The sequence below is a fragment of the Rhopilema esculentum genome, chromosome 9, assembly GCF_057945365.1.
Source record: "Rhopilema esculentum isolate cy_ngs chromosome 9, ASM5794536v1, whole genome shotgun sequence".
Taxonomy (NCBI): Eukaryota; Metazoa; Cnidaria; class Scyphozoa; order Rhizostomeae; family Rhizostomatidae; genus Rhopilema; species Rhopilema esculentum.
Genome location: NC_142823.1, coordinates 11,178,816 through 11,197,911, shown reverse-complemented (window position 1 = coordinate 11,197,911; position 19,096 = coordinate 11,178,816). Strand labels below are relative to the sequence as shown.

At 36.2% G+C, this 19,096-nt stretch overlaps 2 protein-coding genes and 1 long non-coding RNA gene across 3 annotated transcripts; all 3 read left to right on the top strand.

Moving 5' to 3' along the window:
* Positions 1-10,228: 10,228 nt before the first annotated feature.
* On the top strand, positions 10,229-10,697 carry LOC148959649 (uncharacterized). The gene is made up of 3 exons (XR_016144084.1): positions 10,229-10,331; positions 10,431-10,543; positions 10,666-10,697. It is a non-coding gene; the product is annotated as an uncharacterized LOC148959649 (long non-coding RNA).
* Positions 10,698-10,782: 85 nt separating this feature from the next.
* Positions 10,783-12,525, top strand: LOC135685022 (uncharacterized). Its single transcript, XM_089110252.1, has 4 exons — positions 10,783-10,922; positions 11,684-11,723; positions 11,862-11,917; positions 12,163-12,525. Exons 1-4 carry the CDS (start codon positions 10,848-10,850, stop codon positions 12,523-12,525), a joined length of 534 nt encoding a protein of 177 aa, XP_088966378.1. The 5' UTR covers positions 10,783-10,847.
* Positions 12,526-15,089: 2,564 nt separating this feature from the next.
* LOC148959648 (uncharacterized) lies at positions 15,090-18,816 on the top strand. Its single transcript, XM_089110144.1, has 4 exons — positions 15,090-15,189; positions 17,256-17,338; positions 18,120-18,326; positions 18,454-18,816. The coding sequence occupies exons 1-4, from the start codon at positions 15,090-15,092 to the stop codon at positions 18,814-18,816; spliced, it is 753 nt and encodes a 250-aa protein (XP_088966270.1).
* The last annotated feature ends 280 nt before the right edge of the window (positions 18,817-19,096 follow it).

Sequence of the window (19,096 nt, the reverse complement as noted above, 5' to 3'; positions counted from 1 at the left end):
GTCTGGCAAGTTAAGCATGTAAAATTTTGAATTCAGCAAAAAGTTCCTTTCTTTTAATTGGTTGTGGTGGGATACAAAACTCAAGACCATTATCTAAGACAAATGTTTGGGTTTCAGAGAGAGAAAAGTCGGATAAAATAGAAATATGTTTTTTCGAATTGCTCATAAAGCGGCCAAAACGTTTCCTATATAGCTTACCTATATTCTTATGATGTGTTTCTGAGTTCTGTTTCAGTGTCTGCTGGTCAATTTCAGAAATGTAGAGGCAAACTAAGAATTGTCAAAGAATGTGAGAAACAAATGCGTTTTAGATCATTGGCGTGTAAACAAACGTTTTAGATTCAGAATATTAGTTTTATTTCTCTGAATTTCATCTTGTAGATTGAGGTTGGGCTGTCTAACACCAGACTTAGAAATATAAGTGGTGATAAATTTGGGTGCAACCTGAAAAGTCAAACATAAACTATAATTTCGACATGCTTGCCCATTCCCATCAGTTTTTTCAGAGCGCCAGTTTCAACTCGCTAACTTACAGCGTTCAATTCAATTCGACCATAAAATGGATGCAACGCATGAAGAGCAAACTTTGACCGAAAGCAAACCAAGCAAGACTTCTTCCAGGACCAAAAGAAAGTTTGTTTTGCAAACACAGTTCAACAATCTGCAGTCAACAGTTTTTGAAATGAGAAGTCTTCGTTAATGACACTGATTAAAGATTCATTCAGTCCACTAAACAAGAAAGATTGTGTTGACGATGGCAGTCAGTCTGGCAGCCACAGAAACCTTTACCAAAGAAGAATCAGTTTCTCGAACAAACAACTAGCAATCAGTTTGCTATCCTTCCCCTTGGAGATCAGTTCTCCACTTTTCAAGATCCTACTGGGTCTCTGGATGTCGGCATGCCAATGGCGCATAAGCCCACATCACGGACAGCGAGAAGTAATTTCTCCCTGGAATCAAGAGAGGGTACTTTCATCCCTTTTTGTCAAAATTTCGACATGGGAATTACGGCTGCTCTTCAACAAGAATGTCAAGATTCCTCGAAGCTCCAATTTGTAGAGGATGAGGTTCATGGTCCTAATATCTCTACAGAGTATGCAAAATATGTTGAGGATTGTTGCCGTAAGCGAATCCTCAACACAGAGCTTGCAAAGTTAAAGGACAGCTTTAGGCGTCCTGAAAAATGCCCGGCACCCAGTTTGCCTACAATTAACCCCAATCCCTGGGCTTTGCTTCCCAAGGAACTAAAGGAGAATGATAACAGTCTTCAAAATGCCCAATTTTTACTTGCTACGGGCATGACAGGGGTGGTTGATGTTAAGCAAACACTTTTGTAATTCAATTCCAACACGGATGAGTTTTATCTTCTTTTCAAGGAGCTTAATGACAAAATTGATGCATCAGTTGCTTTATTGGGTAACGCCCTTCTTGAATCAGCCTTCTGAAGACAAGATTTACTAAAATCCGCCATAAATCCACGTTTCCACTCATTGTGCAGCTCAAAAACTCTGATAACTAACTGCCTTTTTGGTGACAATGTCCTCGAAGCTGCCAAAACCATCTCATCTTCACAAGAAATAATGCGGTCGTTGGCTTCCTTGCGTATGCCATCTGCAACAATCTCCAAATCACCACCTCGACACTACCAGTTTAACCCCCATCAACAGCACTCACAAAGCCATTTAAACTACCAAGGCCTAACCAACAACTCTTGGAAGTCCCGCCAACAGTTCACAAAAACACAACTTTCAAAACCAGTTCAAAAGCTTGACCAAGGATGGCTAAGTGAGGAAGATAGGGTAAGGTACTGGCCAATCACTCTTTACCCAGACATATTCAACTTTTTAGCTTTCCTTCCTAATGAGATTGCTAGTTCTGATTTCAGCGACTACAAAACTTCAAAAACTTACTGCCATTTATCACAAGGATGGTTAACACCTTTGAAGTAGACCCTCATAGAAAATAAATGACACTCCATACAAACTAACTGTCTCTGTAAAGAGACTGGTAAAATACTAGTAACTCATTGTACTTGTATGGCTGGCATGTCTCAAACATGCAATAATGTAGCTGCTGCTCTCTTCCATGTTGGGTCAGCTTGGAGAAGGGGTTTGAATAACAGTTTTGAAGTTGAAAAGAGAAGATTTTTGCAAACGAGGAAAAAAGCAGGCAGACTTAAACACAGCTAAGAAGAGAAATTTTATTCCCATAGCAAAGAGCACTTACATGCTAACCTTCGAAGATGTTGCTGCTGCTTGAAAAAAGTTGGCAAAGAGACTGATTCTATCTTGCTTACTGCCTTGCCAAAGTGGATTCTCAGGTATCGCAAGGAGCAGAAGCTATGAGTGTTCACACAAGCTTAATGCTTAATTGCTTATTGCTCAATTCTTAATGGTAAGACTCTTTGGGACGCTCCAACAGTTACCATTATGAAGATTAATTAAATGCATAGAAAAACTAACCAGAGGTCAACATGAAAACACAAATTGGAATCTATTTAGAAAGCATGTTATTACTGCATCTAAAGCACACAGTGTTAAAGCTAGATGTGCAACATTACAAAGAGCCAAGGATGCCAGTGAAGTAAATATTCTAACAATATTCGATAAGATTTCTGGGAAAGATTTGAACCTAGGTGTTCCTGCAGTGAGATATGACTTTGGTGGTCAGACCATTTCTGAAAACCATAGATGACAAAAAGTTTTGACAAAAAACCATAAATATTTCACACAGTGTCAAGTGCAAACAGCTTCAGTTGGATTATCGACATGTCATGTCAGCTTTCTTGAGAAGCTTAGTTTGACAAGATGAACTGGTTGCAGTCAAAACACACTTTGGAGGACTTTTACATTAACTATTATGTTCCATATCTGTTTAATGAATAAGGTTAAGTACCTTTACACAACTATTTGCCTCAGTCCATTTACTGTTTTGCGTGTTGCATGTATCCATGAACTTTATTGCATAAGCTTTAATTGGATTTTGGTGGTAGCTTTGGACATGATATCACATCTGAGAATGAATACACTGTTGTAAAAGTCAGGCAGGTCTGCTCCATCTAAACATATCTGAGGTTATACCGCTGATATTACGCTCAAATAAAAAAAATGTACATGAAAATAATGATGAGTTCATGGCTGGGGATCATTATTGTAACTACACTCAACCTACACACACACCTAACAGTCCCAAAGTATACTTTTACTGCAGGTGCAGAGCGATATTTTGACTAAATTTTTAATGTCTGACTGTCTTTTGGCTCCCTATTCTTTTTTCTTCTTGTGCTTCTTTACAAAGTATCTCATAAACAGACATCTTGTATGCCCTTTAGGGCCTTTATGTAGCCAAATTTATGATTGAATTTTCTTTTTAAACTTTTTAAACTTCTGCTATGTGGCTAGCTAGTTTGAAAGGAATTTGTAGTTGTATTTCTAAAATTCAAATGTGTTTAATTTCTTTTGTGTGTTTTATCTTGATATCATTTCCGGGAGGCAGAGGAGACTCGTTCACTCTTTTAAAATCTTGTAGGGATTTTGCTGAAATTTTTTGTTTTCATGAAACTTTTCTAAAATTCAGTAAAATTTCTTTGGTTTATAAAAACTTCAAACACTATTTTCAAATAGTGAAATACCCCCAAAACATTTTTACATTGATATTTTATAGTTAAAAGTTTAAAGGACTACTTTTTAGGGATAACACAACATCACATGCCTTAACTTTTCAAGGTGTGTGATAACCATTTAGCCTGGAAAATTTCACATTACCTGAACCATATGTCCCATGTACCATGGTTGCAGAAACTAAGTAAATTACATGAGAAATAGACTTAACAGTGCCTTTGGATTCCTGCATGCACGACAAATAGCATTTTTGTTGATTGCATTTACCAAAGTTTCTTATTACAATTAAGAGGCATGGATGAAACAGACACAAAACTGAACTGAGTTTTTTCTTGAATAGCTAAAACATCTACTGATCTACTGTAGTGAGAGAGATATCTTTAATTCACTTGTTTTCTTTTATTTTAATCAGTGGGGGCTGAATGTTGCATAAAGTAGCACATGCTTGTATAATGTCATCTGCTAGAGGTAACATGTTTATAGGCATAAGGTTTTTTATAATTTTGAATTCTTTTGTTCCGTTGATGGGTCTTTCAACATGAATCCTCAAATTTGCAACCATTCTTGTCTTTTTCATCGAGAGCTGACAGCATCCAACTGGTGAATATATTTGAACATACACCAGGCGAGATTCTGAATCTGGCTGCTAGTTCCTCATTCATGAAACCCAGTCGAAATCTTATAAGGACAAGCAAAAACTGATCTCTCAAAGGCACTTTTTGATTTCTCCTTTTCTTATTTCCAATGTATTTTGATGGTGAATCGGTTCCTGTTCCCCTCCAGTACACCATGGATGACAAGCAAAAAGATCGTACTTTCTTTACATTATCTATCAATTTCGCCTGGGTAAAGAAGGATACAACAAAAGAATCAGAATGAGCCACTTTGTAAACATCATTTATTGCAATAAAACTAAGGCATATAAAACATTTATTGCAATAAAACTACGATGCTCCTGCTGAAGCTTTGATTACAGAGTTAAAATGACCCACTGTGAGGGATATGCTCAGAAGTGAGACTGCAACAACTATATATAAATCTGTTAATAGTCTCGCGCCTGATTATCTCTCGCATTTATTTGTTAGAAATTCTGAACGCAATATTATCAACCTTAGAAATGCCGAAACTGACTTGCTAGTGCCATTCATGAAAACTAGTAATGGACAGAAAGCATTTGCATTTCGTGGAACAAAAATCTGGAATGATCTTAGCCGCGAGGCCAAGCAAGCTCCCTCTTTATCTTCTTTTAGGAACAAGATAAAGGGTTTGTTGTTAATTTATTGTAAATAGTTGTAGATAAATTATTTATGATTGTAATTAGTTTCCTTTTTCCGTTATTAATCTTCGTGGATTTTTTAATTTGTAAAGTTTTTGGCACGGCCCCCTGAAAATCAGTCATGATTGACAGGGCTACCGTGCATAAATAATTTTAAAATGAAAAAAAATGAAAAATGGCACGATTATTATGATTACCAATATAATGTGTTGATATGAAGAAATATATTTTTTCAAGGCAACAAATATATTTTTCCGATGCTTCTTATTTTTCATGCCTTTCCAATTTCAAACGATGTGTTCATGTAGGATAAATGAGGATCTGTTATTCCCACAGGAAGTTGCAAACAACAATTCAATCTGTCACTCAATTGATTTAGTCTGCAAGACAGGAAATCTCGACTATCTAATAAATTTATTCTCTGTATTTTTTTTGCAGAGGATATCTTGGCGAAAGAAAGAAGAGCTTCGCTCCTTTAAGGCGAGGGTTGCCTGCAAATTCGGGATTCCAAGAAACCAACAGTTTGTCTTCACAAAAGATAATGGTTTGATAATACTTTGAATCAGGTAAGGATATTTATATGTTTTCTGCACCTTTATGTAGTATTTCAGATTTTCAAATTCTCTTTATTCCACTTTTCAATTTCCACTTTCCAAAAGAGCAATGTATTGATTGTTTTCTATAATTTTTTCAAAGAGAAAGCAACAATTTACACAAGATGCACAGGAAAACGACGGGGGAAAACCACCGCCAACAAAGAACAAAAAAAGAGGCGAACCAGGTCGGTAATGTAATGTACACACTTTTATCTCCAGGCCGGGTAGCATATCACTGAGTGGGAGATGAAGATGAAATTTTCGAATTTTTAGCATGGTGAAAGCAAGAACGAAGATGATTTTGAAAGTAATTTGGGGGAGGCAGCAAAGTCCTCACAAGAAAATATCATTTATCATGGTCAGTTTCAAAATAGTGAATTAATCTGTACTGTACTTTTCTTTTAGTGTTGATTCAATGGGCCAAGTGATGAACCTTTGCAAAAACAAAGAAAAGACTGCAGTGACGGGGAAATGTGTGCTGGTTGTGGAAATGATGCCTTTAATCAAAATCAGGTGCAGAAATTAAAACTACTCAGTACTATTTTCAGCTAATTCATCTTTTTGTTTTTGCATTAAAACTTATTATGGTAAATACAAAAACGGTTTCATTAGTGAAAAATTGCACTTTCTGGACAAAATTGCTACCTCTTCCGGCAAAGATGGTGCTCTTCCTGGTGCAATTGGCACTTTCTCTTAATAAGGGGGCACTTTTAAATAATTGGCAAACTGACCTTCATGGCCACTGGGCACCCTTACTTCTATGTCCATGGACATATAGTCCTAGATCATTTTATCAATCTCCAAAAAAAAGATTAGCCAAAATTATGGCAGTAACGCAACTAGCATTATGGAAGGGATATTTCTTTTGCTACAGGTTTAAGTTAGTAATTTTCTCCGAATTTACTGCCATAAACTTAACATAGCCCAGGTTACATGTGGCATGTTGAGCATTGTGTTTGAGGAAGTGCTTAAAATTTCTTACTTACAAATACCCCGAAGAAATAGTCTGACTTTATTTCATTCCTCTACAATTTACAAGTGCCACAACCAGCTTCAAGTGAAAAATCAGCATAACATAGTTGACATTTTATTTTTTTTCAATTTTTTATATCTTTTGAGGGAAAAACTTGACTATGATGAAATAAGGCTGTGGTGTGATGGCAAACTTTACTTGCAAATCGTCTGGAATTGTTCATGGACCCTGAAGCAAATTTACGCATAAGTTTTTAGGTGGTAATCAGGTATAGGTAGCTTCCTTATGCGAAGACACATTTTAGTCACTTAATTAGTTTTCTCATCTCAATTAGAATGGATGAAAGTTTAATGGAAAGGATGGAATCACTTTCGATTTATGTTCACAATACGAGTAACCAGCTAAGCCAGTGCCAATCTTCGATACAAAGAAGAGCAAAAAGACTGAAGGGGAGAGGGCAAGTGGGATATATAAGAAAATGTCTGAACTAGATGGGGCTATTGAATCTATAAATGGGAGAATGGAGGGAGAAGAGGAAGAATTTTCACAAGGTGATAGAGGCATAGGTGAAAAGAGGTGGAGAGAGAGAGAGAAGCAGCAGAGAACATTAGAAAGAAGGCAATGGAAAGTATTGGAGGAAGTAGGGACAAGGATACATCTGAAGGTGGAGTTTAGAAGAATAGAAGAGAAAGAAGAGTGGATACAGCAGTAAATTTGGAAGTAAGGCACGATGAGGAAGTAAATTTGAGGAAGGCTGAAGTAGATCTACGAGAAAGAGAATTAAGGTTGAAAGAAAAGGAACAAGAGCAACATTATGAGCTAAAAAACAGGAGTTGTCATTTAAAAAAAGGGAAAGGGAAGATAAAAGGAAGGAACCTCTAATCATGGAGAAGAGAGAAACCAGACTACTTAATTTGATTTAGCAACAGCAGTTACTCTTCAGTCAATTTCTCAGCAAAATGTGCAGATATGGATTGCTGAAAAATTAGTCATGTGTAACTTTTACTTTTGCCTGGTACAGAAAAATGATTCGAACTTTTGTAACCTGCCTTATGGCATACAATTATCCTATTGGGAACTCAGAAAAATTTATCAACCTGCATTTAAATCTAGTAAAATGCTGATAAATGCTGTTGCCTATTCTAAATTTCCATAAATTTATGCTGTGATTACAATAAGTCATTAGTAGTTTCTTTATCATTAGTTGCAAAAAAATAAGTAGTTTCTCAATGTCACAAAAATTATGGTGATTTGTTATTCAGTTTCATCCCACTTTTATGTACTCAGATATATTTTCAAAGGTAAATACAGAACGAGATTTGACATGATTTCTTAATTAAAAAAATGTTTTACCAAAAGGAGAACCATGAAACATCCTTCAAAAGGCGAATCATGAAACATGAACAAAATGAAATATCTTTAAACTTTGCCTTAGTGTAACTTGAAATGATTTTCGATGTTAAAATTTGCAGTGGCAATCTAATTTACTTTGCTGCACAACATAGATTTTGACTCTATAATCAAGTAACAACACAAAATTCTTGAACATTTAGGCTAAGCTTGAGTTGGTGGAACCTTTCAGCTTTTTTCTATCAACTATGATCAATTTGCAATTTAAAGCATTGTACAAAAACACTTTTCAGATAAGTCCCATTTGAAAAATAACTCAAACAGGCAACATTGGTTATGATGATGATACATTTTTGTGGCTATTGATTTGCAATATTTCTAAAATATCACACTTTGGCCTTGGGTACTTACAATTGACTTATCTGCTGTGGAATGTGCTTCATTTTTTCTACATTTTATGACCATTGAATTACCACTTATTTTAATTTGTTATGGGTACTGATGAAGATATATAATAGGGATATAGGCCCCCTTGTAAAATTTTTACAATGTTTTTCGGTTTTAATGATTTGAAAAGTTGCCTTAAACAATGCCATGACTTGTTGTGTGTGTACAGGTCTTGGTACTATTGGTGGCTTTTACAAAAGTCGTTTCTGTTGTCTTGTGAAGATGAGTTAGATGAATTTGTCTCCTCTGCCAGAATCTTTGTTGATATCTCGAGAATCAACGTTACCTAAAATAATCATCAATGTTTGGAGGTTTAACATTGAAGAAGCTTGATGTTGTAGAGCTATATAAACATGTCAGGGCATTTCTTAAAAGGGCACAAACAGATTTTCCCAACAGCACTCATTCCAATTTGGAGGTTTTTCTTAAAATCTATTAACTTAAAATAGTTTGAAATGTCCCCAAAACCCATTCAACAGCAACACGAACCCTACTAATTGAGGTATTAAAGACTTGTTAGTCTTCTGTTAAAGGTCCCCTTCTTATGATAGGACATTGCAGGTGAACCCTGTTTGGATAGGCAGGATCACCATATGTGCAAAGGGGCTGTTCTTCTTTAGTGGCTGTTCAAATTGGCCTTATACCTTGACATAGCAAGCATACCACTGTCGTGCCTGCATCCTTCAACGGGCCCAAAAAGATTGGCAATGAGGCCATTCGTAGCTGCAACTGATTGAAACTTCAATGCATGGACTCTTTTGTGCCCATTGCCCCGACAGTGCCGTCTACAAGACCCCAGCAATTTTCTAAGGCTGCCCCCTTTGCATGGATGGCATCTGCATGCAATTTAAGATTTGCTGGGGATAGGTAAGGTTGATCAATGTCCTTTAGAAGATGTGCGGAGTTGTTGTAAATAGTGTTTACAACAGTGTTAAACACGGTGCACAGCTGGTCTGAAACTCAGATGGGCCTGAAGATCATTTCAGTTTGCGGTCTGAGCCCTTCGGGTGCTCAACTCCTCTTAGTTTTGCTTTCTCAATTTGAGACATATTTGAGACTTCGCAATAATATAATATGAAAGTGTCATATTATATTTTATCTATGGGGCTTTCACTAGTAGATGAAACGTATAGTAACAATGCCGGAATTTCCAAACATCAAAATATTAACAAGGTGATTTTAATGCACAATTATTCAAGTGGGTTGAAAGGCATCAAGAAACGCATCTGATGACTTAATACTCTTCAAGTCAAGCAGGTGAGTGTTTTATATTGGTTTAAAACAATTTATAATTTGTTTTAATGATGGAATCAGGCCTACCTATATTGTTAAGGTTTGAGTACTGCAGCGTTTAAATTTCAATAAAATAATTCTCCTGATTCAGTAACAAAAATGAAGAATATGCACATTATATTACTTGGATATTGAAACAAATTCACATTTACACTAGGGTATCGAAAGTATCACACCACTTTGAGAGGGGAGAAATGGCGCATAAATGATCGCAAGCTATTGTTATGCAAATTTATTCTGTTTTGTCATCGTAAATTTAAATTTTTAAAAGCTTTCTTTTGAAAATCTAGATTGTGTTTAAATGGGGCTTGGAATATATGATTAGAAGCCAATCCATTTTCTCAACATATTCTGCAACAACACTCTTGTTACGATATTACATTTTCAAAATCAATTCGTAACAATGGTTTTCTTTTTTTTAGTTGACTCATCTTCCGTGCTTTCTGTCATCTACAGCATAAAATAAAAACATGAATAGAAAAATCTTACATAAACAAATACTCCTATTTGGCAGTTTCTAGGAGAGCGAGAAAACGGAAAAGCAGGGACAGACAGAAAACAGATGAGAAGAGTTCTAGAAATTTTAGTCAAATAAAGGGTATTGATGTCCGTCTAAACGATCATACATTTGTTGTAACATCATTATACATTTGATTGAAAATGTTTGCAAACAAATTTTCGGTCATGTAGCAACTATTGCGAACAAAGTTGACCATGCCTGAAGATTTCATAGAAGGTTCAACTCTCAAACTGAATGCATCCAGGAAAGCTTGTAGGTAATAAAATATATAATTTGTAACATTTGTGGTTCATTGCAAAATTTTGGTGATATTTTCCATTTGCTCATTTTAGAAAGAATATCCCTTTTTTCACAGCTCTGCTCCCAAAGCACGGGAACTTGAAATGGCCACCTTTGCTAGTTTTTTCGAGAATATGCAGGTACACTGGAAGTGGATGGAAGGCTACTGCAAAGAGGTGCGAATGAAACGTAAGATTCAGTGATTTACTATTATCTTCTAATTGTTGTAAGCATTGTGTTGTCAATATTTATTCTAAGAAATAACACTTTAGAACATGGTCATTTTAACTAGAGGTTTATTTATTTCGTAGGATAAGTGTCTGGATGACAACGAAAGCAGAAAGAGAAAAGGCGAAGCGGTTGTTCTTTCAGTAGCAGTATTGCTTGGCATCTTCTCCATCTAAACTGAATTCTTCATATTCCGTCCATGCCAAGCTTATTTTGTACTTTCTAATTATACGGCATAAGATAAAAACATGAAGAGAATAATCTTATGCGAACGTATACTCCTATTTGGCAGTTGCGAGGAGAGAGAGAAAACGGAAAAGCAGGGACAGACAGAAAACAGGTGAGAAGAGTTCTAGAAGTTGTTCTCAAATAAAGGGTATTGATGTCCGTCTACATGATCATTTATTTGTTGTAACATCATTATACATTTGATTAAAAATGTTTGCAAACAAATTATTGCGAACAAACTTGGCCATGCCCGAAATGTGTGAACAGTTTCAAAGTTGAATCTGCATGCCAATTCTTACAAACAAGTGTTTTATAGCAGTAACCAAGTTGAAGGCAGCTGCAGGATCACGATGGATTGCCTGCTATACATTGGTAACATGACAAATTCTTTGTGGTTTGCATTTGTACTTGCTCATCATCAATTTGTATTTAATCAAACTGCAAATTGCTTTCGAATAAACTCGGTAAAATGACCCACAAGTTGTACTTTCTATGTCTTTAAGCATAAGATTTTCAAGGTAAGGACCACTCTTTTCGAAATCCATTATTTTACACTTTTCCTCTTGGAATTTTCTTTGCCTGATACAGCTGAAAGTTATGGATGCACTTCTTGTACATGAAGGTAGTATCCGCTTATTAGCTTCAATGATTGAGGGTCAAAATTGATTCACTTTACATCGCTTCGTGTAAATGTTTAAGAGTGATGGACCTTTATACCTGAAATCCGATTGAATATTTATATTGTTATAAAACATCCTTGAAATTTATTCACTGTTCATTGCATTGAAAAATAATCTAGCGCATAAATCTCTTTTATCCAATCCTCTCTATACAAATAGTTTTAGATGTTGATGAAGTTATTTCTCATCGAAGGAATACAGCGATTCTCCTTTGGACGAGTTATCTTGCGGAGGTAAGTACAGTTTCTAATTGTAGCTCCACAACGCGAAAAAGTAACATAACAAAAGTTAATACTTTACCCTAACCAATATTCCTTTAAGCCAACAGTATACTTTTGGTCTTATCAACTTATTATATTTTTAATTTAAAGAGGCAGAAAGAATAGATGCTGCATCTGGTCCATTGGCATCTGTGAATGAAAAAAAGGTATGGCCAACTTCATTTATATAACTAGAAATGCCTCATGTATATGTTCATTTAAAATGTTTGAATCCAGGTTGGTATAGAGAAGTTGGCTCGTTTATGTTTCAAACTAAGCAGGAAGCATTTTTGGGCATTTCCATAAATGACATTTTTACTATTCACATAGTAAATTTTTTTAGTTAAAGGCAGACTTTACGCAGCAAATTCTTCGACTTAAAGAAATGTTCCTTCTTTTTTGTGATATTTAGAGAAAGAAATGTGCTAAAGGCTGCATGAGGTTAAAAGAGATGCTGGAGGAGAAGGCATGGCTGCAGAAGGCAACTTTCCTTTCTAGGCGTCCAGTTCGCTTGGCAGATCTTAATGTAAGGGTAATTAATAGGTTAATTGACCTTATTTATGAGTCATCCAATGATCAAATTATGGATTCTCTTCATCTTCCAGTGTCTAGCCTGAAATTTCTTGTAGGGAACCGTTGGCTTTCAAGTGATCTTTTGAACCATTTTATCATGTTACTGAATAGATCTTCTGATGATACTCGTTGTATCTACTTTAACGACATAATTTTGAGCGACGCCAAAGCTTTTACAAGATACTCGCGTAAAAAGCCTTAAGAAGATAATTTGTTGCTTAAACGTTGGACAACAGCTTGAAAAACGTTTATTGGTAGAGAAAGGTACATCGGTAAAATGAACCCTACTGGATGCCATTTTACCGTCTGTGCCTGCTAGATAGAAAGTAGAGTTTTATATTACAGAGATTCTTGCACTGGGGACATTCCAAAAGCCAAGACAGGCAAAATGCATTATCACTGCACAGAATGTTCTGCAACTATAGAAAGGAAATGTAGATTTCAAAGTCATTAAGAAAAACATTTTTGATCTTCCAAAAGAATTCATCCCATTGACAAAGATGATACTGGTTTGAAGAAACTGTCATATAAAAAGGACAAACAGATGTTAGAAGAGAAAACTGTTGTTTCCAGAAGACAATTAAACATTGAGCGCATAGAATGTGATATTTGCAAAAGAAAGGTTACCAAAAAGAGTATTAATCGCCATTAAAGAAGGTGGCATAACCAAGAATACACACACACTGCAGTTTTCAGTGATAAACACGAAGTTTTCTACATGGTTAAAAATACATCACATGGGGGTGTGGGCTATCCTTTGCATGTCCAAAAATTACTTAAAAGCGAGTTAATAAATTGTGAAGATGAAAGGTGTCCAGAAGAGATGGCTACTGCCTTGCAGTCAGGCATGAATGAAAGGGAATGCAGTCATTTGATGCTAGTTCATAATGCTTCCTATCCACAACCGTTTACATAGAATGAAGACAAACTAATTGAATTGGCCTCTAGTGGTAAGTATAGAGTTTTGTCTGAGGAAACAGTTAACACATGCACATGCAAAAAGAGTAACTAGAAATGCCAGGATACTTACCTTTTTCAGCTACTTAGAATCGATTGAGACATTCTTTGTTAAATGCGACACTTGTAGCATATTTTATAGGTATCAGGAATACAGTGATTGTATCCACAATTTTGATGATGTTCTTCTGATTGGGTTAGACTTTTGCAATCTTCTGCGTGAGTGTCTAAAGAATCACTTAGCCATAGGCAAAATATGTGCTCTGGCAGAGGCTGTATTGAAGACCAAGATCGATAGCAACCTCACTTTGAATTCCTATTTGCATTTTGAATGCCTTAGCGAACATAGTTATGAGTTTAACTGCATTAAGTATACTCCTCCTGCTGAAAACGATTTGAATGAAGATGAGTTGATTCTCAAAAATTTTGGGATGACGTTGCAATGGAGATGATGAGCAGGGGGTATTGTTCAAGAAAACTAGACTCTCTAAAAGTGGGTCTGAATCTGTCATATTGGGCACCTTTTTTAGGTTAAAAGAGTAGGATAGAAATATAATTTATAATTCCGAGCACCTTAAAGTTCATAGGTCTGATTAAAATGTTGAGGTGGAATGTAGAGATGTCTGAAGAGCGATTGCTGGAAACACTGCTTGAGCACTCATCCAAGAATGTATGATTGCTTACGGAAAATTAGGTGTGTCCTCAAAAGAAACGAAACTCTATATTATAAATGACATCATAACTGGTCTTGGTAAGAACAATCTTAAATTTTATAAGATTTTTCGGAAAATATTTGGATTTTCTAGTGGTTTTTGACAGTATCATCTGATCAGGGAATAATATATGCACTCAAAATTCTTGCTTCACTCTGAAAGTCCAAGAGACTATATCACGGACTGACTGAAATACAGGTCAAAAATATCTATAAATGGACCACTTGTTGCTGCATTTGGCAACATAAATTTTGACAGTTTCTTTTCACCAAAAGTAGGCCGTGCTGCAAAGGCTACTGCGGAGAACTTTCAAATGGCAAATGAAGGAGCCTTACAGCTATCGCTTCCTTGGATTAATTCATCTGCAAAGCTAGAAAATCTGATCACCGTTAGTGCATACCATTTGGCCCTTTTTGACTGACTTCATGAGGGAAACAGCTTTAATGAAGTTGAGGCACTGCGAAGAATAGCTTGCATCAATGAGCTCTGTTGTCAAATTAATAGTCAAGTTGCAGAACAAATTCACGGCTTGTTCAACCTAAACAGATACTTTCTCAATAAAATGTCTCCATCTAATCATATATTTATGTTCCGTTCAATCATTGATTTGACAAAGGAAGCCCAAAAACAGGCAAGTTATTTCTGAAGTGGGAAGGAGAATGAGACCTGTTGCTAAATACGATAACTTTGGTCCTGCAATTCTTGCCTATTCGAGAGAAGAGGACCAAGTTGATGACGACCATAGCTCAGACGAATCCGTTGACAGCTCCTTCATAGGGACAGCATCTGTAGATCCAATCCCATGCTTTGAGGAAGATTAATTTTCTAAGGAAAACCAACCATCAAAACCCGACTATGAAGAATTTGTCAACAGTTTGTACAGTCCGGCATTCGCCTGAATCATTCCTTATCTCCAAACAAAGTTTTGAAACCCAGCTAAAAAAATGTTGTCCGCAAAATATCAATATCTGAAAATACGGAGGGGCCTATTGATGATCTTTTTCCCTTAGACATCAAGGAACCCCTTGATTCTGACAATGCTATTGTAATATCTGATTATGACCTTGACTGCTGTAATGTTATTGATAGTCATAATATGGTAATACATCCGACAGCTAATATTCTCTCGATTGATACCACCCCAAATATCAGTAACATTGAAAATCCAGAGGCTAATAGTGCAAAAGTTGAGGAGCGTAAAATTAATCTAAATGAAATCTAAATGAGTTTACCTCTGAGTTGCTCTGTAATTAATGCTGCAATGAATATCTTGCACCATCAGTTTCCTAGTCTAGAGGGATTGAACCTCATTTTTAATCTTAATAAAATGTGGGGCATCGCTCCGTCCCAACATTGTTCAATTTTCTTGCAGTTATCAACAAACAAGTAGCACTTTCCTTGGAAAAGAAATAAAGGTAGAAGGTATGACGATTCTTTCAAAGCTTGGGCTCTATCACATCTATTCATCACATCAGTGGTAAGGCTTATAGGTTTCTTGCAAAATTGCTGAATTTGCCATCCAAATCTTGTTTGACAGGCATGGTCACTAGATTTTCACCAGATCTTAGGTTTTCTGAAAAGTCAATCTTTCTTTTAAAACAACGAGTAAATGCCATTTATCAATACTCAATGATAAAAAGTTACAACCATTGTATGCCATGATTATAATCGATAAAAGTAATAGCTTTCGAGTACACTGAAGAAAGTTATGTAGTTCATGTTGGATTCATATCAAACATGAGAGTTCTAGACCATGAGAAAAAGAGCCTAGGAAATATTTAATCGAGACCCATTAGTCGATGAGATCCAAAATTGTATGGCAAGAAAATTTTAACATTTGATCGTAAATAAATACAAAAACTTCTGGGAGTAACATCCTGAAAATGTGTCAAAGAGATAAGAATTGGTTGCGGCAAACAGAAATATGTTGTTGTCAAGCTTTAAATAACATTTCACAATAAAGAACTAAGCTTCTAGATTAGCCTGCAAAATATTGAAACAAGCCCCATGAGTCATCCGGGAAAGAATGAATGAAGTTTTATGAAAAATTTAAGAACACAAACTCGAATAGACCTGGGCTTGCAAATTTTTTTAAGCAACTTTCAATTAATGAAAGACTAGCTCCCCTACGAAGCCCGCTATTCGGGCTTACCAGTGGCCCTACGTTAGGGTACATAGATTAGCCTTGGAAAAGACAGCGGAGTATTAACCTCAATTTGAAAAAATTAGCTTCGCACAGGTCGCACGATAAAAACATTACTCGCACTGCTGTGACTATCGCTTGGAAGGGGGGAGCCTCTACCCCTGCTCCTTTCAGGCGACCCCCTGACTGGATGATAACAATACAGTTGTTTTTCGCACAATAACATTGTGTTATGTAAGCATCCTCTACAGGGGGTCACCTTCTTTCCTCGTGGTCACAATGGCAGCCAAACAAATTATTTTCCCTAGCATTTATTTTTACAAGTAACTTCACGTGAACTAATGGTACATCAGCACAAAAATAATGACATAGCATATACAAGTATCATAGATCCTCTCTCTTCTTTATCACAAAACAATGTCTTTAACAATTTGTGTTGATGTCCCCCTTATCTGTCGGGTGGTTTAGTATGTTTTTTTCTATTCTAAAATAGATTTATCAGTAGTGTTTTCAATAGATATAATTAGAATTTCTCATACGATTGCCTATAAAATGGGGGTTTATCTACACATAACTATTAATTGGCACCTGCAACAGAAGTACGCTACTTTGAAATAAGACAAAAATTTAATAATGAAGTTTGTGAAAGTTACACATCATGGTCACACTAAGGAATGTTTACAGATAAATGTATAAATAAATTCTTGTTTACAAATATTTTGTAAAACACATTTTATTTGGTAAAGATTTCGCTTGTCAAAAATGAGTTTATTTTATGCACATATGATGAAGTCTAGAATGTGGTTACAAATAAATGTAGTCTACTGTATAACATGCCAAACTCATTTTCGCTCTGATTTTTCAAAGGATAATTTGGAGAAGAGAAGAAGGGGCTGCTCCATTTAAATCAATGGTAGCCTGTCTATTCGAGATCAACAAGGATATGGAGTTCCTTTTCACTGATGATCAAAACCGCAAAATTGATTGCATCAGGTAACTTACGTTACGTTGTCTCTTCGGTTATATTCTGTTTTGCATTTGATAATTTTCTCCAACTATAAGCATTTCTCAACAAAAAATTAGTTATAGTTTTTATTAATCAATTATTCTTCTTTTTAGAGCACATAGGACCACACTGCACGTCCGAGTCATGGGGAAACAGCGGGAGAAAGCCAGGGAGAATAAAAATAAACATGGGCAAGGTGACTAAAGGCCGGTTTACACGATCATATTCAGGTCATATTTGCATCATATGTTTTATGTGATCACAGAATGTGATCATGTAATTGACTTTACAAGTTGCTTGAAGTTGTACGAAGCAGCAAGAATTAATCCTTTTTAATTGCCTGTTAATTTGATGTTACAGATTTTTCATTTGACTAGCAATCAAATGGAAAGTCTGCGATGCAATTTTTTCAAAGGCACCGACAAGTCTTTGCTGTCCTGGGTAGATCATATATTACTTTAAGCACAATCTCGCCATTGGCAAATCCTGTTAAAGAGTATCTAACTTATCATCTTACTGTGAAAAAGTAGTTTAAGCCATTGGAGATCGGATGGAAGTATATCCAAAACATTATTAACACTGCCAGAAATATTTATTAGTATGGTACCAATCATATTATAATAGAGAAGTATGTCAGCAATTAAGTCAAATTTCGTAATAAGCCAAGTTTCAATTCATTTGAATGGAACATACAGAAAATGTTAGTCACCACCTTCCTGGGCATCACCCCATGTCATTAAATGGGTTCTTTTGATTGGAGACCACTCATAGCTTCACCTAATGATATAGAGTGCGTTGCAAGTATACTTAAGTGCTTTTACATTATGATGGCTCAAGCTCAGGTTCTACAACTGCCAACAATGCAAGAATTCGAGTCCTTCAACTTAATTGAAATTTGGCATCAATTGAAAAACAACGAGGCTAGAATTGCATGGTGCAGGCTGCTTTTGACAGAACAAGAGTGTGATCTACGCTAGGTACCTTGTAGAGAAGGTCTGTACAGACGCAGCATTGATGGCGTCATTTGGAGATGTCCAAATTGTAGAAAAACGATAAACATCCGAAAAGGCAGCTTTTTTGAAAGCTCGCATTTGAAGCTGTGGCAGGTTGACATACCTGTAGGCTACAAGTGCAGGCTGCTCGAGGGGGCTGTCTGTCTTGCAGACGATGAGGAAGTTGAAAATTAAGTGGAGAGCACACAATTGTTGACTAGAATCAGTTTTGTCGAGACGTGGCTATCCAGCATTTTGTGAACCGCCCAGAGCGTCTAGGGGGAAATGAACACATTGTTGGAAACAATGAAAATCTGTTTGCGCGACGAAAGTACGAGCGTGGCCACCTTGGAGAGAGCAGTGGATACTGGGCGGGTACGAGGCAGAGACAAAGAAAGGATTCCTGTTACCGGTCCCTGCAAGGGACCAAGCTACATTACTGCCGATCATCCAGCAGCGGGTGGAACCGAACACAACGATATGGACAGATATGTCTGCAGAATATCCGAACCTGTCACAGCTTGGGTTTGCCCTTGGCACGGTTAACCACACCTTGAATTTCGTAGCAAGTAACAGGGGTAACAATGAACAGAGTGGAAGAAATGTGGCAGAGGGCCAAAGCGAAGTTCAAGGCAATGTACGGTCCAACAAACCGAGACATGGTGGAAGATTACCTTTCTGAATTCATATGGAGCCATCAATTTAGCGACAACCAATTTATTAATTTATTTCCTTAGTAATTGTTAGTTCTTTAAACTTATTAATTTATTTTTTTTAATTTAATCTAATTTAATCTATTTTAATTTATTTAATTTTAATTTATTCTCGCAGGGAGATTCGTAAAAAGGAGAGGCTTTTTAAACGAGCAAAAAGGTCTGGCAACTACCTTGATCCTGTTAAATTTAAAGCTCAAAGAAAGAAAGTGAAACATATTATAAAGAGAGCTCATGATGATTACAGTC